Below are 20,966 nucleotides of genomic sequence, written 5' to 3' on the forward strand. Positions count from 1 at the left end.
GTTTTGGTTTTTTTAAGAATAAAGCAACTTTGGTGCATAGGCTAAGTGAAAACTAATTGTTTTGATGTCTAAACTTGGATCTGGGAATGACATAAAATCTGTTAACACAGATGTCCCACAGCAGCGCACTGCATATGGATTGAGTTTGCAGTATTCTGACAGTATTATCACAAGATCATAAGATAAAAGAAGCTTTTTAGAAATGTAAAATGAATAGTGATGGCTTTTTATGAAGCATTGATGGCAACTTCTTTAGAGAAACCTGTTTAGATGTGTAGTCAGAGCCAGGAGTGATGTGCTTGTGATGTGAAGCGCTTCCCTGACAGAAATCTTTCATAAATTCATAATTATAATTTTCAGCTGTTATTTATATCTGGATTTACTGAGCTTTTTTTGCTTTTTCCAGTGCAGAATGAAAGTTGGCTAAAGTGTATCAGCAAGACCCTTCAGACTACAAACACATTAAAAACAATTGGAGAAGTACATTATGTGATTTAGTAGCACATATGGAAGTGGCACAAATCAGATTTTTTATTTTTGGGGTGGTGAAAAAAATCTGAATTCGGTCTTTTAGACTGTCATGAAAAAGTTGAGTATGGGTCATATGTGGACAAAAAAAAGGATTTGGGTCAAACTAGCCTTACACTCTGCAGTTCGAAATTCCATCTTAGGACAGACTACTGCAGAACAGGAGCACAAGAGTTTTTTTTTTTTTTCTTTCTCCTTTTAAGTATTGTGTTGCAAAAGGTAAATCAGGTAGTAGATGCTATAGGAAGTTTCAGAAAACACTGGTATAGAGGGAGGACAAAATAAATAAATGGAGGGAGCTAAAAGTACCACGCAACATTACGGACAATTTTCCCTTGTTAGTAAATTAAAAATATGAAATGACATTGTTTTTTCACCCCATAAGACTATGGGATGTTAAAAAGGGCCAGGGACACACAGAAATGATCCAGTTCCAGTACATCAAAGAAAACAGGAGAGAAGGAAATGGCTTCTAACAAGCAATGCTGAAGCTCAACTCCACAAGGTCTGCAAGGGATATGGTTACTGTCACCTGTGGGTTAAAGCCTCCTCCCTGGTTTGATGTTTGAATTTGAGGTTATTTGATGCTTCACTTTCAAGTCGGCCTGACAGAACACGACTGCAACCAGATTTCCCAGCAGGACTCTTAACTGCTCTGCGGACAAACTCGCACACATCAAGCCACATCAAAGCAGAGCTCTCATCTCTGCCCTTTATGAAGACACCAAGACACAGATGGGTTTTATATTGGTTTGGCTCCGTCTAGTGGCGGATATGTAGAGTTACAGGTTCAAACATGTTTTTTTGTTGTTTTTTTTTCTCAGTAAAAATGATTCAATGTTGTTGCTTTTTTTTTCTCTTTCAGTGACAATGGTGTTGTTTCTGATTGGATCCTCCTTCACTGTCAACAGTTCATCTCATGACAACCAAACTGCAGGTAAAACATCAAAGGCCTTGCACTGCTAACATTAAAGAAAGAAAAGTGCATGTTTTAAATATCAAAGGTTTTACATTTGGTTTAACATATTGAAGTCATTTTCCAGATCATCTAACAAAATGAACGTGATGCTGTTGTAAAGACGAAATTTGAGAGAGTAACTTGTCTTTCATTTCCTCGTCTATCCAGATTTGCCAGGTCCGTGTTGTACATTTTGAACTAAAGCTGATTGAACTTTTGAATGCCAGTAAAAACCCTGAAACAGCCTTTTGCCCTACTGCCAAATTGGAAGCCAGCGTCAGCATAGTGCTGTTTAATGATGTGCAGAACATCTAGAAAATAAAACCCAAATAGGAGCAATAAATGTCCAGAAGTTAAAAAAAACACATGGGGAAATGGTTATAAATAAAAATCTAAGGAAATCCAGAATGTTGATATGAAAAATTTATAGGTTCCTTGGGTATTAAAAGAAATATTCTCAAGGCTAATTATTACAGAAATAAAAACTTTCAGTGAGTTACAAAACACAAGATAATCTAACAGTTCAGTGCATACCATTTAGAGCAACATTTCCAACATATTTGAAGACTTTAAAACTGTATGGCTTCCATTTAGGACAATTAAAAACAAAAAAGACAGTTGCACAAATTAATGCTTCAGCTCTGGGAACTTTCCTGAATGTTGTTTGTTTCTGCAGCAATCATAAAACTGCCTCCTTCTTCCTGCGTTCAGGTTTACCAAAGGTGGATTGAGTCAGAGTGCAATCTGTCCTGCAGTCTGGACTAGATATATTCATTTGTTTCTAACACACGATTCAAAACTAAACAAAATATATACATGTATTTTAATTCTGGAGTAAAGGCTTTGGTAATTGATTTAAAACACTACAGACTCACAAAAAGAGTTAGCAAATTCAGCATAGTGCAAAATGTGGGTGCCTGTTAATATGCTATTTTTAAGCTTCAGTTTTTCTTTTGTGCAGAAACAGCTCAGAGAAATGAGACAAAATTTGCTGTTGACATAAAAACACGCTGAGTAATTTATGACAACTCTGTCAACAGCAACATTTAAAATGCACAAATAAAGTAAACATTTTTCTTTTCCCTCTTAAAAAGTACAGAAATAATGAAAGTACTTCAAAAAAATAGCAGAAAGCAATCAAAAAAAAAAAAAAGAATCCTGTAAATTTTCTATAATTGTGCAAGAACTGAAAAACAGAGTGACAGCAATAATTAATTCTCTCTCAGTCAATAACCTAGCACAGTTATCATTTCAGGGTTGGGAGGGGGCCTGGTGCCCATCACCAACAGTCAGGGTACAGGATGCCAGCTCGTTGCATGGCAACACAGAGACAGACAGATCAAACAACCATGCACACACAGGTTCACACCTAAGGAGAATTTCGAGAGAATTAAACTAAAAGTCTAAATGTTTTTACACTGTGGAAGAGAAAACAGCAAACAAACAGCGGATTAGAGAAGGCCATAAAACTGCATCCATAAAGCTACAAGTTAAATATTTTTATATAATGAAATTAATAATCAAATTTAAATGTCATAGTTCTCCAAAAATTATTGTACAATTAAAAAAAGAATTAATATAACAGCTCATAGTACAATTTTAGCAAAGAGCTATAAAGCTTCGCTGATTAACTACACTACAAAAACCACACTAAATATCCCAAAAGATCTGGGTTTTTAATTAAAAGAAATGATTGTTCTACATTATAGTTGTTTAAAGAAAACACCAGGAAAACTGCAATATTTTATTTATGTTATAATAATAAATTCAAGAAGACTAAGAGATAACTCAGACAGTATTTTTGTAAAATATATCAGTAGTTGTCACAGAAACCCAATCCCACATACACAATTGTTCTGAATCGTTATTGTGAGCATAAACCCCATTGCAAGTTATTTCCGTAAATCTGTAAGGGAAAAGTTTTTCTTGAGTGGAATAAAATTGAGTCATTTTTACTTAATGAGTTACAAATTGAGTTATTTATGCAGCATCAAGACTTCTAAGCTTTTTTGAAAACAAGTCAGAAGGGGAAAAAAAAAAAAACTTTAGTTTGAAGCTTTTTGGTTTGATGTCATCTGTTTCACTGGTTGCTTGTGCAGAAAACCCCACCCACCACGGTGATCACGTCCTGCCCTCGACGCTGATCATATCCCTGCTTCTTATCATTGTTGTCCTCCTAACAATCTACTGCCTGAGGTAAATAAAGTCGCACAACTCACAATTACTTTTCTCACCTTCTCCCTTTTTTTTTATCATTAAATGAAAATAAGGCTGAATGTGTCAGGGTGTTATTGTTTGGGGGTCTAGGGGGGTTAAACAGGAGGCGAGCAGTGGCTTGTGGGCTAGCAGCTGCTTGTTAAGAAAGACAGCAAACAAAACGAGTTAGGTCAGACGAGGCTTCACATTCCGAAGCGACAGCATGAGGAGGAACAGCTTTACTTCCCTGAGATGGTTAATGTTTCCTTTAACTCTGTGACTCATCTCATGTGCTAAACAGTTCTTCGTGGGCACCTTTTCTGCTGAACTTGGCTCTCTTCATCAGATGGTTTTCATTACCTCATCCTATTTCTTACGTTACAGGTTTAAGAACCACAGGAAAGCCCTGGTCACATCCGTGGATAAGAAGATTCCAAATGGCTTCTTGGAGGAACAAGGTACTCCTTCTGCACTCAAAATAGCCACCGGAGCATGAAAATATAATGCATCCATTTTCTTTTTATGCCTTTTTTTATTTTACTTGTAAATTTAAACTCTTTATGAACAAAGGAAGGCTCATGAGCCAAAGCTGGAAAGGTTGTGGGGGTGTGGGGTGGGGTTTGGGGGGGGGGGGGCTCTTAGGTTTCATAGCACGTAGGGAGCCACATAAACTTTTCTTCAAGTGGAAAATAAATGTGCGGAAATGCCAAATTCCGAGCTGAGATGGTTTTGAGCCGCAGCACCAACTTTATGGCTCCAGAAATCATTTCTGTCATGTACCCACAGAGGTAGGAAATCTTAATAGTCATCAGGCTTGTTTGTGCAGGTGCTGCGAGATCTTGTAATGCCGTCCACAGGGAGACATTTTCTGTCTGACCATCGTATATCCCTTTATACTCAGGAGAGCAGACAGTGGTCCTCCTCCCAAGATCTCCCTCGCCGTCCAAGAGATACTTCCCGATCCCTCTGGACTCGCTGGAGGAGGAGTACCGGATACGCTCCGCAGATGACGGCAAACTCTTCAGAGAGGAGTTCAATGTAAGATTGTTTGGTGTGGATGACTTTTTTTTTTTTTTCTTTGTGAAATTGTATATCAAGTACAGTGGATAAACAATAAAATATTTCGATAGACAGCTTTGTACCTGTTGCTTTTTTTTTTTATCATGTGAGGTTTGGTTTCTGTCTTTGTAGTCGCTGCCATGTTACTACCACCATGGGTCCTTTGAGGAGGCCAGCAGAGAGCACAACAGAGAGAAAAACAGATACCCAAACATTTTACCATGTGAGTGAGGGTCTGTGTATGTTCGGCCGCGGGTTTATTGACGGCTAAATCACCGGGAAAAGCAGTGCAGCAGGCAGAAATAAAACTTACTTCGCTTTATGTCTCCTCTCTTGTCTCAGATGATCATTCCAGGGTGATACTCAGTCAGCTCGACGGACATCTGTGCTCAGACTACATAAATGCCTCTTACATAGATGTAGGTATTTTTACCCAATAAGCTCTTCATCAATATAAACATTCTGTTTTACCTAATCTAGAGTGTTATTTATTTATTTTTTCCACACAGGGTTATAAAGAGAAGAACAAATTCATCGCAGCTCAAGGTAAAGTGTTTTAAGAAAAACATTGGAGTTTCTGACTCTTGATGCCATGTGTTTTGAAATCTTTCTTCTGATACTGTTCCAGGTCCCAAGCCTGAGACACTGGCTGATTTCTGGCGAATGATTTGGGAGCAGAAAACCACGACGATAGTGATGCTGACAAATTTGAAAGAAAGAAAGGAGGTATGTTCCTAATTTTTTACTGACTTATTTCAAACCCTCCTGTAAACACCACAAATTTTTTGAGACCTCTGATGTTTTCTTGTAAGCCAAAGTGCTGATTATCTTTTATTTGACCCCTCTTCTAACTGGAAATCCATTCAAAAGTGTCACCCTGCAGGATCACTTAGCATTGAAATTAAATTCAGCCTAACTAGGATAATTGAGTGCTCAAAAAACAAGTTTGATGGGGCAGATTAGAGGCGGTGGGGATCAATGATGAAGTAATTGTTGATAAGATCCTGAGAGGCTTCATGATAATTAGAGAATCTAGTTAATGGGTTGAAACGTCACTGTGAAGACCTTATCGACTGTCAGGCCGCCTCTGGATTGAATTTTTAAAACACACACTGAAAATATAAATTCCTCTGCTCATACAGTGCCTTGATAAAGTAAATATTCATTGCCTTTGATTTGTTTCCAATTCTTTTTCATTACAACCACAAACATCAAAGTGTACGATTGGAATTTTATACGATGGACCAACACAAAGTTGTGGCTTGATTATCAAGTGATACATTAATTTTGTGCATCTAAAAAAAAAAATGTTCCCCCATTTGTCTTAGCATAATTTGACTGGAACTCAGTCAGATTTTTGAAGGTTTGCCACATATTATCAGTGGATTGAGTACTGAACTTTGACTGGTCCATTCTGAAGAGATGAATATGCATTTATTTGAATCATTGCAAGACCTAGCTTAAGGTGTAGGGCTGTTGTCCTTCTGAAATTTGAACCTCCACCCTAGTGTCCGGTGTTCTGCACCTCCCCGTCTTCTAGGTTCATCCATGCTCCTATTAACTCCGACTGACTTCTGCTCTTATTGAAATCAGAAAACCCCATGGCATGACGCTGCAACCACCATGTTTCCCCATGCGGTTGGTGTTCTTTGGGTGATTCGCAGTGCTATTTTTCTGAAAGTTTATCCCTTTTGGGAATCAGATTAAATTGAGCTAACCACACTTCTCATATTTGTATTTGTCAAGAATTATGAAACCTGTTAATCCTTTTCCTACAGCTTCATAGCTAATTGTTGCTTTGCCTTGGTTTATTTCATAAAAGCCAAGTAAAATACACTGCAGTTGTAACATGAGAAATTGGGGTGGTGGGGGTGGAGGGGAATGAGAGGTTATGAGTACCATGGTAAGAAATTAATATGACTGCAGTTGTAACTGCAGTATTTTTTTATGATCGCTTTCCTTCTCCAGGAGAAATGTTGCCAGTACTGGCCGGAAAAAGGCTGCTGGATGTACGGAAACATCCGCGTGGCGACTGAAGACGTCATTGTACTGGTGGACTACACCATCAGAAAGTTCTGTGTTCAATATGTAAGTGAAAATCAAAGTATTAAATTGTGCTTGTTACCAGCAGTGAATGATGACTTAAAATGAGTGTCCCTTTATAAATAAGTTATATCCCATTATATATTGGCTTCAATGGAAAATAAACATTATGAACAAAAAGTGTTTATTCAGGAAAAGTTTTCAAACTGATTTTTTTCTTTTTAGATGTTGGTATGTGGCGTAAAACAGCTATTTATTTTTCCTATCTTCATTTATGCAAATGCAAAACCAAGCGTAAGAAAGTTTCCAAGTTGGAAAATGAATATTTTAGACATAAAACATTAAAAAGGTACAGAGAGCAGAAACAGGACATGTCATCAATAAATAAGCGTATTTTAACGAACAATAAACACTGTAATGTTCCGGGTTTATTGCTACTTAATCCTCAGGAATCCACGCGCGTTTTAAAGGTGTATTTGTTTCTTTTCCCTTTTTTGATTGCCTAGTTGGATGTCTGCTTGGTGTGCTGCGAAGCTTTCACATTTCAAAATTCACTTTGTTCCTGCTCCGTCTGAAGCCAGACAAGCGCAGAAATCCTCTCTGACTCAAAAAAAAAAAAAAAAAAAAGGATGAGTGCGCTCGAGCTCTGTAACGAGTGCTTTCACATTTAGCTCTCTGAAAACACAGCAACCAAGAGAGTGGAATGATGCTCTCCTGGGAATGAGCCAAAAGGAAAAAAAAACTATAACAAAAAAACCCTGTTTGATAATTAAATTGTATCCCTGAAAGCACAGTGAGAAATATTTAACAAAAAATAACGAAAATGCACTTCTTTTAATTATCCTACCAACATTCAATAGTTTTCTTTAACGGATCTGTGTGTCCACATCCCTGGTGTAACACCTTTGGTGTGTTTGTACTTTTGCAGCAGGGCAGCGATGGCGTTCGAGCTCCTCGGTTGGTCACCCAGCTCCACTTCACCAGCTGGCCAGACTTCGGGGTGCCGTTCACACCAATCGGAATGCTAAAATTCCTGAAGAAGGTCAAGGCTGTCAATCCCTCTTATGCTGGGCCTATTGTTGTCCACTGCAGGTAAAATACGGGAAGAAAGGAGACATCAAGTGGAACGACACAAAGAAACAGATTTGCTGATTTAAGTTAAAAGCTGTGTTTACACCCAGATTTAATAGAGTTAGATATATAGAGAGAAAAATGGAGCTCAGAAACTTAATGTCCATGCTTTAGAATTGTATTTGTTTCAATGATCAGCATAATGGCCTACCAAAGAAATTTGCAGCTGACTGTAGCAACTGCTGCAACAGGTGTTGACTTCTTGAATGGGGCCCACACCACCGAAGTTCAACACCCCACTGTGGAATCCAGGCTCTGTGCTCCCAGAGGTGCAGTTTGCCCAAATGACCCTTGTAAATCTATTAGTGTTGTGTTTGGACTTCAGAGGCGAAGCATTTCTGCATATGCTCACTGGCCACAATTGACTCCTTTGTTCAGAGCCCACAGTTCTACGGTTCTACAACTACAGCTTCTTTAAGTGGGAGGCAAATAAAGGCCGCTTACAGTGGCTTGTGTCTCATTACCACCAAAAACTTCAATGTATTTTATTGGGGTTTTATGCGATAGACCAGAGCTAGGTAGTGCATAATTGTAAAGTGGTCTTTTACCAGTGAATGTCTAAAAAATGTGGTGCACATTTGCTTTCAGTCCCTTCACGTCAATTACTTGGGAGAACTATGTTATGGTGCAATTGGAGCTCTCTACCAGCTCTGCACATGTGGAGACTTGGGATTGCTGCTGATTCTTTGCTGCAAAATAGTTCAAGCTCAATTGGATTGAACAGACAGTGTCTTTGAACGTGTATTTTCTTTTAAAGTATCTCCACAAATTTCCTGCTAGATTTACAGGTAGACATTCCCCTTTTAGCACATTATGGCGCTTTGGTCTAAACCATTCCATATTACTTCTGTCAGTATGTGAACCACCACCAGACCAAAGCTTTTGAAACTTCTATCGGGTTAGCTTTGTTTATCGTTGAGTTCTCGCTGCTGATGAAAAGCATCCTCACAACGTGATGTTGCCAAAAACTGAAATGTTATTGACATGTTGGCTGTGTCACGTGTATAATGGCAACCTGCAAACAGAACTTCTAATGCCTTCTCAAACATAAAACTGATGCATGACTAAGCTGGAGATCTCAGCATGTCCTCCAGAGTGCCAATGCATCATTTCAGATTTAAGATGATGGATTGAACGGTGCTCTGTGAGAATTTCAAAACTTGGGATGTTGTTTAATAACCTAATACTGCTTTAAGCTTACAACCTGTCTGTTGTGTTCTCTGCTTGTTACAAGTGGAATTGCAAATTTGACTTCTGAACTCAGTTGGTTGCCCTGGATTTTGCGCAAAAGTGTTAGAGTTATGTGTTAGGTACGCACATAAGCCCCGCCTTTCAGGTTTGTTTTTAAAAATGTATTTATTTTCCTGTTGCCATTATTCTACTGGTCTGTCACATAAAATCCCAACATAATACACTGAAGCTTGGCTGGAACGTGAGGAAAATGTGAAAGGGCTCAGGATGCATGAATATGTTTTGCAAGGTGCTGTAAAGGTTTTCCTTTGTGCGTGTTTTGTTTTGTAACTTTTTTTGAGCTGTTTGTCACAGACCAGACCTTTCCCTTGTTTTTGTTTTCGCAGCGCCGGAGTCGGGAGGACTGGGACGTTCATTGTCATTGACAGCATGATCGACATGATGCACATGGAGCAGCGAGTGGACGTCTTCGGCTTTGTGAGCAGAATACGAGAGCAGCGCTGTCAACTCATCCAGACAGACGTAAGTGACGACCCCGTCCGACCCGCTGCACCTTGAACCGACGGCTCGACTCTGAACTGTAAACAACTGGAAAACTTGGAAAACAGCCATGTTCTGTAATACAGGGAAAAAAAAAAAGAGAAAAATAGTTCAGCAGAACTAAATCGGCTTCTGTTGTGTCTTCTGATCTATTCCTCCTCAGATGCAGTACTCCTTTATCTACCAGGCTCTGTTGGAGTACTATCTGTACGGAGACACTGAGCTAGATGTATGCTCTCTGGAGGGCCATCTGCAAAGGCTTCACAACACCAGGGCCCCCCACGACAGGCTGGGCCTGGAGGAGGAATTCAGGGTACGAAGGAAGGAGCTCCCTGTTAAACATTTCAGTAAAGAATGAATTGTCGCCCATCACCCTGAATCCTACACAGTTATATTATCATGGAAATGTTGCCCAGGGTGCAGCTCTTGGTGGTGAAAATCATAAGTAAAAATGTTTTGGATCAGCTGAAACTTTATAAGGCACCACCATCTGCCGTCTTCAGTTTGTTTTAGCTTTGATGCACAATCCTTCATGGCTCATCGCAAACTGAGCAGTATTACACTCCAGTTCCTACTTTTCAGATTTTCTTTTCGTCCCCCTCTCCTCCCTCTACCAACAAGTCATGTTTTTGTGCAGCTTCAGTTTTTGTAGTTGTTAACATTTTTGAACCATTGTTTTTGAGTTTAAAAAAAAAAGACTGTGTTTAATCGCATTGCACAACCCTGTGTTGATTAAAGGTTTTGATCCACATCAGTTTGAATATGTTTTCTCCCATCAGAAGCTGACCAACGTTCGCATTATGAAGGAGAACATGAGAACCGGGAACCTTCCAGCCAACATGAGGAAGAACCGTGTGCTTCAGATCATCCCGTGTAAGTGTTGCTTTTTTATGCTCGGTTGGTTTCATAATGCATTATATCTGAGTAACATCAAAGCACTTCGCTACTGGTGATTTCTCAGACGCCGTACATGGATATCTGTCAAATCAGTTCATGTCAGCCAGATCAATGATATTTAAATGTGGGCCTGTGTTTTTTCTTTTTCTTCTTCTTTTCTTCTTTTGTTGTTTCAGTTACAAGTAGAGTAATGAAACAAGCCACATTTATTTACAGTGCACCAAAATTTTATATAGGATTCTGGCTTTATAAGCATGTTTTCTTTTTTTCATGTTTTCTTTTCTTTATCAGCCTTTTTTTTTTACTTTTATTTTATTATAAATCACTTGTGGAAAGTTTTTGTCTCTTTATTTATTTTTTCCTCTCCGCAGATGACTTCAACCGAGTAATACTCTCAGTGAAAAGAGGACAGGAGTTCACCGACTACATCAATGCCTCCTTTATTGATGTAAGCGCTCCCTCTCAACCTCCTGTATAGATTTCCCATAAAAAGTATAAATAAAGCTCATTGTTTCCTTTGCAAACAATGCAAAATATTATGCTTTGCCGCGCTCTCAAGTCGTGTTTACTGGATGATCCGCCCTCCAGGGCTACAGGCAGAAGGACTATTTTATCGCAACCCAGGGCCCCCTGTCTCACACTGTGGAGGACTTCTGGAGGATGGTGTGGGAGTGGAGGTGTCACTCAATCGTTATGCTCACCGAACTCAAAGAAAGAGAGCAGGTAAAGCGTGGTGCTGCACAAACAGATGAAGAGACATCGATCTGCACATTTAATGTTCCCTTCCTTATTATTATTATTATTATTATTATTATTATTATTATTATTATTATTATTATTATTATTATTATTATTATTATTATTATTATTATTATTATTATTATTATTATTATTTTTAGATATTTTTTTTGTCTGCATTTTCTTGTTTTGTATGATTTCCTTACAGCCATGTGAGGAAATCATAGCCATGAAGGAATGTTTTTCTAACATGTATTTATGCGTACTTAAAAGAAATTCAGAGAAATAAAAATAATAGCAGAGAATACATTTTAAATTAGATATAAAAGTGATTTATTATGGGTAGGGACTATTAACATTTAGACTGCTGTTGTCCTGACTATTGAAGTTTATCTTTATGCATTTGACATATGCTTTTGTCCAAAGTAACAAAAGAATTACGGCAAACCAATGCAAGTAACGTGTTAACACCATGGAGAGGTTGAAAAATCTGTCAATGACTTTTGAAAGGAGATTGTACAAGTTTTTGAGTCTGGTGAGGTTTTAAGAAGGCTCAAAAGAATGCGTAAAGCCCCATTAAACTGTACAGAAACTATTTTTGAAGTGGAGAATGTTTAGGACGACGTGCCCAGTTCAGGCTTTCGTCCTGTCAGCTATTTGAAAAACACTCAACTGATTTGTCAGAGAATGAAGATAAAGAAGGACATCTGGAATGATCTTCTAATCTTTTAATCTAAAAATCTAAATATTTTTAGATTAAAAATATTTCATTTTTAATGTAAAAATGAAATATTTGGACCAGAGAATGCAGAACATGTTTTGCATAAACATCATTCTAGGAAAGCAGCCCAAATCTGCCAAAAGCTTCTTGAGAATGAAATTTAGAAACAGATTCCTGACTGTGTCAAAGGTCAGATCTTGGTTTAATGGATATGTTGGTTGAACTGAACCCAACAGAATGTGCCAGAAACCCCTTAAACATCTTAAAGTTAAAGTTAAGTAATGTGACAAACATTCGTCAGATCGATGTGAGACACTGGTGGATAGCTAAAAGAATTGGCCTGTTGACATTTTTCCAGCCAATGGAGTAACAAAGATGCTAAGGCATATGGGTTTCCTAACTTTTTGCTCTGATTAATGATGCCTTTTCTAAATTAAGTTTGTTTTCAATAAAATTGGGTTGACTTTTATTTACCGGCAATTAAGTAACTTTTTTTTTCAAAAATGAAAAAGGATGAGATTTGAAATTTTTTTCTTTCGAAAGTAAACTGAATATTTAATGACTCTATTTTTACATGACTGTTAGAGTAACCATCAGATAAATGTAGTCTAATAGTGTTTGTTTATTTTTCTCTCAGGAAAAGTGTTTCCAGTATTGGCCATCAGAGGGCAGTATAACATTTGGAGACTACACAGTGGAGCTGAAACTGGAAACACAGTGTGAAACCTTCACACGCAGAGATATGGTTCTCTCCAACAAGCCGGTGTGTCATGTTGTGCAATAATCTACATTATAACTCGCTTTGTCATGACATATCAGGAAAAAGATTTAAATCCTGCAAATGTTCTCCAGGAAAAACAGTCGCAACACGTCCGACACTTTCACTTCCACGGATGGCCCGAGATCGGAATACCAGGAGAGGGAAGGGGGATGATTGACATTATTGCTGCTGTGCAGAGGCAGCAGCAGCAGTCTGGAAACCGTCCCATAGTTGTACACTGCAGGTGAGGAACATCAACTGAAAACTGTGCAAGTACTCCTACTTTTTTCCACCCTCACATGCTTTTTGTGTTATCCAAAGCTGGACTTTTGAGTTTACAGATAATTATTTTTTTCTTGTTCCTACAATAACTTGTACATTTTCTCAGTAGACCCAGTATTCTACGACTTAACCACTTATGTGATCCCTTATAAAGACTTAGCTGTGAATGCTTTGATCAGAACCTTGCTTCAGGTGAAGTGATTCTAAGGCAGCATACCCCGATGGGATTGATCCAATCCACTGATTCACAGTCAATTAAAACCTCTCAAAGTGAAATCTCCTCTGACTCCCACTATGATTAATCTGATAAGATGAGCTAACGACAGGAAATGGTGTCATCACTTGCCTCTATTCCTTCATCACCGCTTGTCTAGGAGGGGCTTTTTAAAGCTTTTTTCCCCCTCTCCCGGGAATGGGGCTAACCCTCTGCAATCCCCAACGTCTCTCTACACTTTCTCTTCCGAGTTGCACATCACTCTCGCACTCACTCACTTCCCTCCCCCTTCCCCCCCACACACACACATCTCCATCTCTCCATCCCACCGTCATAGTAAACATTGACTCAGTCAAATACTGAGCTTCCAAACTGATTAGTGTTGGCGTTTGGATTAGCCTCTCTTTAAGTGGGGATAATTACTAGTGCCATTACACAAAGGTCACCTTTACTCCCTCTAACTTTTTTCACGTCAAATAGAAAACAAATGATTTGAATGTTAATTCCATTGTAAAGAAACTGAAATATGCGTTGAAGTAGAATTAATAGGCCTAAATAACTAGTGTCATAATTTATAGTTCGAGTAATTAATTCATTCCTTCCGATGGGAGGATTTTATCATAAATTTAAAGAAACATGGTCTTGCATATGTAAGTTAATATGTTAAAATATTTATTTCAATGAGGAATTAATTTACTAATTAATTAGTTAAATGAGTCATAAACACAAATCTAAAGGACAAGGATCGTAACTTGAGTATGCTACCACTACTGCTTAAGCTGATGTTAGTTTAAATTTATTTTATTTTATTTTATAACAAATTTTATGTCATTGGTCTCCCAAGATAGGAAAAAAAAATGGACCTGTAGCCGATGTTTTAGTTGTAATATCTTGCTTTAACTAGAGGGAGAAAAGAGTGAAGGAAGAATGAGAAATTCTAAGTTTTGGAACTTTAAGAAGCATTCACGCTCATATGACACTAGTGCTGTTTCCATATTGAAGATTTAAAAACGTTAGTTTTACTGAATAAAAGGGAGTTTCCCATTAAATAATTAACGGATTAACTAGTATTTAAAGTGGACTAATTGTGGATTATTTTGACATTGTCTGAATTTCTACACATGATATCATTCACATTTGAAGGTCTATGATACACAGACTCATTCAATAAATTAGAAAGTTCTTGAAAGCCCATTCACGTCAGGAGCTTCGTTACTTAGTGAAACACATTACATAGATTAATTACACACAGAAGCCTTTCTTTGTGTTAATCATGATGATTTTCTGCCTACATTTGATGAAAACATGACATTTAAAATGAAAATATTACAGCAAACCAATAAAAAAAAATGTAAGTCAATTTAATCTTTTAACCTGACAAATGAGTTTTATTGGATCGTAAATTCTAATATGCTGAATATGAATGTATCTCTGCAGACATCCAGAAAAAAACAAAGAAAAAGGCTTTTGAGAATACCTTTTGATCAGCTTTTCGTAAGACATTATGAGGTCAAATATAAGACTCTGTTGTGACTAAATAAAAAAAAATTCTAACAAGCCTACTTTGAAGGGCCTCTGAGGAAACTTTTGCTCTTCACAATACACTAGGCTATGCAACAGAAGAGATATATAACTTCTCACTTTTGTAGAGGAAATCTGGCCTGACACTGCCGGGCTACCAGACCCGCTGGACTGCTTTGCTAAACTGCTTAGAAAGAACAAAGAAAAAGATGAGAGAAGGAACTTCCAGTGGTTGCATTTCGAGAAGTAGCTTTTCATTAATTCTGCACCTTCTGTTCACAGCGCCGGCGCGGGACGGACCGGCACCTTTATTGCACTCAGCAACATTCTGGAAAGAGTAAAAGCCGAAGGCCTCCTGGATGTATTTCAGACAGTCAAGAGTTTACGCATGCAAAGACCACACATGGTTCAGACCGTGGTGAGAGCAGCGCACAATCATTTTAAACATGTCGCTTTGTCCGTGGTTTTGTTGTCTGGACGGTTTCTGTTCATGCTTCTCCTTTCACTTTCCATTTCCAGGAGCAATATGACTTCTGCTACAGAGTGGTCCAGGATTTTATCGACATTTTCTCAGACTATGCCAATTTTAAATAGGTCACTTTGTATATACATCAGCCAAATAAAAGTCTGCTTTGTTTTTCTTAATGTTGATTTGTATAGCTTTTTACATTTTACACTTGGCATAAAATGTTAGGAGACCTTTGGCACAGGAGAGCTCCAGGGCTAAATCTCCCAAAAACATGTAACCTGATCTGAACAGATTAGGTTTTCTGAATGAACTTATGCGCTACTATTGTAATGATTTATAAGTAAAATAAGTAAGTTTATTGTGTAAATATTATTTGTGCTTGATGAGAAACAGAAGACTTCATACACGTTTATTTCTGCTTTATAGTACCTCACTTTCAGTCTGCGATTCACTTAACAGCTGCTGCCTGCTGCAATTAGATTCAGCCTCACTAACTAACTTCTGTTTTGCCTGTGGCGATAAATATTAGTGGATTGGTGCCTGACGTGGCAACATGCAATTAGCTTGTATTGGAACGGGCAGGAAGTAATGCGTTATATCTAGAATTCAGATGCATCATCCCAGCCGAGCGTCACATTCTGCTTTTAAAAGAATAGTTTTTATATATTGTATCAAGCCAGGTTGATAAATGCTTCCATCTTGCGTAAACATTTTGATTAGACAAAGTTCTAATCTTGAGAAACTAGTCACAAAGTGACACTAATTAAATCATGTTAAGACAGTTGTTTGCAATATCTTTTTGATTTTTTTTTTATGTAACATATTTTGAAGAAGCATTTTACATATAGATTAGTGAATAATAATTTGTAAGAAGTCCAAAACATTCATCCATTTTCTACGCCTACCTAATCATATTTAGGTTTCTGACACAGAAGCCGCTTTTTATTGATTAAAAGGTTTGAGGTAAACCCTGCGTAGTTCTCTAGTTGATCAGAGGGACAACCCACAGGCACATACGGCTAATAAAGATAAAGATAATAATGTTAAAATGCCGATTGTCTGACATTAATGTTTTGTAGAGTGTGATAGGAAACTAGAGTCAGGATTCCTATAAAATCGTGAAGTATGGGCAAATTAAAAATAGACTCTAGGAAGAGATTTACTGTAAGCAGCAGAAGTTTTTGCATGAATGGCACTCTAGGTGAGCTCTACTTTTTGCACCCAAACGACACCAGAAAAGCCATTCTCTTCTACCCTCAATATAATTATAATTGTTATACATTCAACTTGAATGCATACATTTTGGGGTTTGAAGTAGATTCATCTGTTTGATTGATGTGAAGAATAGTTATTCATACAAAGAACTTTTTGAGTTAACTAATTTAAAAGATGTAATGACAACAATATTTACTTATACAGCTCACAACCAGTAATATCACCGGATCCACTGGCAGATAGTTCATTCTTCTCTACATCCCCCTCCTGTTATTGTTATTCAAAGTCTAACTTTATCAGTTTAAATTTATATAAAAACCGGTTGCCCGTGAAAATGAGACCTCGCCTCATTTCTCAATAAGATTTACCCGAATAAATAAAGGTGAAATAATACATTTATTTGTATATTTTTCAAAAACATTAACATTTTTTGTTTTATTCTGTAAACTGCTTCGGACATTTCTCCTAAATTCCTGATATAAATATCAGCATATATGGTATTTTGCATAATCAAACTAAGAGTCAAAATGATACATGTAATGTTGTTTCTTGTTTGAAATTCTGCAGAGCAAACAAGCACAGACTAATTTTAAAACAAACCACAACTAATATTTCAACTTAGGAAAAATTCTTGGAATTAATACGTGTTACAATAACCCAGATATTTAATCACAACTTTGTCCATCAGGCTTTCGAGTTGATTTTGGCTCACAGTAATCGATTAATCAGTGCCTCAGTAGGTGGAAGGATGTGTGTTGACTTGTGTTTGAATCCAGCAGACAGATGCAGATTTCAGAAAAAAATGTCCAGTGATCCCCATATTGTTTTTCTATGAAATATTATCTACACATATGGCATATTAAACCTACCAAAACAAACAAATGAATGATCTCCTTAATTCAGGTTAATAAGTTAACTTGGAAAATATAAAAATAAAATATGTACTAAACATTTTTCTGACTTCGAATTCTTAGAACATATTGATATCAAACACACAAGAAAAATTAAAATAACAAAACCTTTAAATTGTGAATTTAAAATAATCTTCATAATCCCAAGCAACTTAAGATTTATCTTATTAACTGAAATGAGTTGCATCACTTTACTGCAACAAGAACTCATCTTTTTAATACGGGTTTATCCATTGTACAGTAAATAGAAACTCACACTCTATAGTAACCACAATAGTTATTGATAATCCTAAATTGCCTCTATGGAACTATATTTTTGCAAGTTTTGTGATTAAATATTTGTGGAGCATTAAAGTTTGTACGGCAAACTTTCTACTATGTTTGTACATCAAAATAATTGGTTTACACTGGAATCACTGCTCTTATTTTTTAATTTACTTTACATTTTTGGTGTACACAAAAGTCAGTCGTGGTCATTCATCATCGCTAACTGCACTGTTGACTTCAATCTGTCCTAAAAGAATAACAGATAAGGGTAATGACATTTAAAGCCTTACAGCAAGTGTAACAAATGCACAAGCATCTGGTTTAAGTGATGTTTTTTTTTTCTGCCTTTTGTATCTGTGCAGATTTTCAGCAACTGTTTGCTAAAAGCAGCGTCCAATAAATTATAGATGGAGATAAACGTCAGGTTTCATCCAAATGTCTTTTTTTTTAGTGAGCACCTCCACACAGATGCATCCAATACATCACAAAGACATTTTATGATATATATTTAATGCCTCTCCAAGCCTGGCGGTGATCTCAGCATATGTGAGCACTTAGCCAGCTCCATTAGTTGTGTTTTGTGTCCCATTAGTCCGTAAATGTGTCACACCTGCAAAGAGGGGATTATAATCCTGACAGCAGCCTTGTACAACACCTATAAAATCCCCCCCTGGCTAATGCACCACATGCTAACAAGGAAAACACAGAGGTGAGATAGTCTTCGATGAAGTTGGGTGAATGTCCATGAACTTATAACTGTTGTTTTGATTAACTGTGGTCTAAATTATAGTCTGCTTGTGCACGGTGATGAGTTAGTTTGCATCCGTGGGCTGCGGAGCTGTGACATTATTGTTTTTATTACATATTTGGCTTTCCCCGCAGCTTTAATGAAGGCAAGCAGCAGAGTTATGGTGCAGGTGCTGTTGTTGGCATTGCTGGCTCAGGTCACTCTGTGCCAGCACTGGTCCTATGGATGGCTACCAGGTGGAAAGAGAAGCGTGGGAGAGCTCGAGGCAACCATCAGGGTGAGTGATTATTTTATGTGGAGTTGGAGTTTCAGGAAATGTGGTAACTTTATTGAATCAAAAAACCCGTTTTACGAGTAATGCTTTCATAGAACTGGTGTGTGAAGTCCGACTCTGGTGCTGTAGGTTCAATTTCACTTCAAACATTGTTCCAAACTTCAGTTCCAAAATGTCTCATGTTGTGTTCAGATGATGGGCACGGGAGGAGTGGTGTCACTTCCTGAAGAGGCGAGTGCCCAAACCCAGGAGAGGCTTAGGCCGTACAATGTAAGAGCTTTTTATACATAATTCATCACCAATGTTTCCTTCAGTTGTACAATATTAATGTGCATCATGCCCCTAAAGCCGCCATGCTCTAAAATCGCAATGACAATATACAAATGGCTCAATCACTGTTTTTATTTTTCTGCTCCTGCCTGACTGAATTTGTGCATGATTAATGTGTCGTATTTTTATTTTTACCTAAATGAAGGGTGACGACCACAATTCAGATCTAATTCTTATCATTATAAATGTATTTAAATACAGTAAAATTTAAAGGAAGGTGTGATTCAATATCTAGCTTTAACTCTAACAAATCAAATTCACAGTGAATATTATTAAACACTTTTAATGGCACAGAATGTTACATTTAAGACATTTGTTTTGTTTAAGTTACAAGCTTCTGGGTATTTAAACCAAAATTGAGCTTCCCAGATAATTAAGGTATCAGAGACAAATAAACATTTTAACACATACATGTAATAATAAGTGATATGTCTCACAAGGACATTAATTCACAAAAGGTCATTGCTGTATCCATGTACATTCATGGAAAGTTTGGTAGAAGGAAAAACCCTTTACAGCTGCACAAACAGGAAACATCACAACCTCAACCTAAATGTGAAGCAAAATCCTTTAAGAGATTCTGGATATTAGCCCAAAGTCTTCTTTTTCACATTTTAACTTTCACATTTTATTTACAAATTAGTTTGCAGTCTTCATACTCAGGGATTGTTTAGGGAGTCATTCTGCTATCGGTCCAATGTGTTTTATCAAGTCCAAAGTTTGGCACAATCGTCTACCAAACATTTGGTGATGTTCACGTTTCCTTCTGCAGACAAGCTTTTTGAAGATGCTGCAATCACACCACATCAAGAATTATCACCTACCCTGATACATTTAGCTTTGCCACTAAATGTATCAGTATGTGTTTTAGTGACCATAATGTTGCTGTAGTCAATAGACAAGGAACATGCATTGCCCAAAGCCACAGAGAAATTATTTGCTATTTTCAGTAAGACACACCAGTCACAAAGTCAACAGAAATAAACATGTAATATTGTCACTTTGTGTATAATTAAGCAATATGAATCAAAATACTGAAAAAAAAAAAAGATTTGTGTTTTAATTTACTGAGCCACAACCATATTTAATTTGCAGCTCAAATTCTGACAAATCTCTGGTTTTAATTTTTTAGATTAATGATGGCTCCAGGCATTTTGACAGAAACAAAAGATTCCTGAATAAATAAAGGAGCATCAAAAAGAAGACAAACTGTATTACAATCAACGCCATGGACTGTCTACTCTGACTTCAGATTTTTTCTTGTTTTCAACACATAAACTACATGTCTTTAATGTCATTATAAATCAGTTATAATAAACGTTTGAACCCTGACTAAAGGTGTATTGTTTCATTTAATCAGATTGGGAAAACATCTTATAGATCTGGTCACCACATTAAAAAATAAAAATAAATAAAAAGATCTTTTGTAGCTTTTAAATCCAATAAATCGTCTTTGTGTAGCAGTCACGACCGACAAGCATGACAAACTTGTGACACAACAATCTTAGCATGACAACAGCTGGTGATTAAGCCAATTTATTGGGAATCAATGACTTAATTGAATTTGTTACACTTTTGGTAATTCCATTTTCTGCCACGCCAGTCATATGCATATGCAATGTGGAAAACACCAGCTGATTTCTGCGCCCGTATACCTGACTGCTGATTAGCCTCCGCCGACGAAACACACTCATCTAAATAATTTCTGCTCGCAACGTCCACAATGGCTTTCTCCTAATTTAGGGTAACCGCAGTCATCCAAAACCAGACGAAGTGCATAACTTTAATTTTATTTTTTTTTTCTCCATCTCTCCGTATATGAAATTGGTGTTCATTATAAAAATTGGAATTTCATATCCGGAAAGGAAACGAATCAGCAGGGGGCATATGTTTTAAAGAGAACTCATTTTCTGGCAAAGCCCCACAGACAGAACACCATACTAATCGCCTGGTGCATAAGGGGCTAAGATTCA

At 37.3% G+C, this 20,966-nt stretch overlaps 2 protein-coding genes across 2 annotated transcripts in view; both read left to right on the plus strand.

The window, feature by feature from the left end:
• Nucleotides 1-15,424, plus strand: part of LOC122842688 (receptor-type tyrosine-protein phosphatase epsilon-like) — a 28,132-nt gene extending 12,708 nt beyond the window's left edge. The window contains exons 3-21 of the mRNA XM_044136777.1: nucleotides 1,394-1,465; nucleotides 3,586-3,682; nucleotides 4,067-4,140; nucleotides 4,584-4,720; nucleotides 4,874-4,964; nucleotides 5,084-5,160; nucleotides 5,251-5,287; nucleotides 5,370-5,467; nucleotides 6,710-6,829; nucleotides 7,713-7,876; nucleotides 9,493-9,628; nucleotides 9,810-9,959; nucleotides 10,426-10,519; nucleotides 10,915-10,991; nucleotides 11,132-11,266; nucleotides 12,640-12,765; nucleotides 12,855-13,006; nucleotides 15,062-15,197; nucleotides 15,299-15,424. Coding sequence (XP_043992712.1) covers nucleotides 1,399-1,465; nucleotides 3,586-3,682; nucleotides 4,067-4,140; nucleotides 4,584-4,720; nucleotides 4,874-4,964; nucleotides 5,084-5,160; nucleotides 5,251-5,287; nucleotides 5,370-5,467; nucleotides 6,710-6,829; nucleotides 7,713-7,876; nucleotides 9,493-9,628; nucleotides 9,810-9,959; nucleotides 10,426-10,519; nucleotides 10,915-10,991; nucleotides 11,132-11,266; nucleotides 12,640-12,765; nucleotides 12,855-13,006; nucleotides 15,062-15,197; nucleotides 15,299-15,373 — 2,043 coding nt within the window. The 5' untranslated portion in view covers nucleotides 1,394-1,398 and the 3' untranslated portion in view covers nucleotides 15,374-15,424. The remainder of the gene's footprint in view (nucleotides 1-1,393; nucleotides 1,466-3,585; nucleotides 3,683-4,066; nucleotides 4,141-4,583; nucleotides 4,721-4,873; nucleotides 4,965-5,083; nucleotides 5,161-5,250; nucleotides 5,288-5,369; nucleotides 5,468-6,709; nucleotides 6,830-7,712; nucleotides 7,877-9,492; nucleotides 9,629-9,809; nucleotides 9,960-10,425; nucleotides 10,520-10,914; nucleotides 10,992-11,131; nucleotides 11,267-12,639; nucleotides 12,766-12,854; nucleotides 13,007-15,061; nucleotides 15,198-15,298) is intronic.
• A 2,932-nt stretch (nucleotides 15,425-18,356) lies between these two features.
• On the plus strand, nucleotides 18,357-20,319 carry gnrh3 (gonadotropin-releasing hormone 3). The gene is made up of 3 exons (XM_044136778.1): nucleotides 18,357-18,666; nucleotides 18,856-18,933; nucleotides 20,126-20,319. Exons 1-3 carry the CDS (start codon nucleotides 18,529-18,531, stop codon nucleotides 20,177-20,179), a joined length of 270 nt encoding a protein of 89 aa, XP_043992713.1. The 5' UTR covers nucleotides 18,357-18,528; the 3' UTR covers nucleotides 20,180-20,319.
• The last annotated feature ends 647 nt before the right edge of the window (nucleotides 20,320-20,966 follow it).

Source organism: Gambusia affinis, linkage group LG13 (assembly GCF_019740435.1).
Source record: "Gambusia affinis linkage group LG13, SWU_Gaff_1.0, whole genome shotgun sequence".
NCBI classification, from domain to species: domain Eukaryota; kingdom Metazoa; phylum Chordata; class Actinopteri; order Cyprinodontiformes; family Poeciliidae; genus Gambusia; species Gambusia affinis.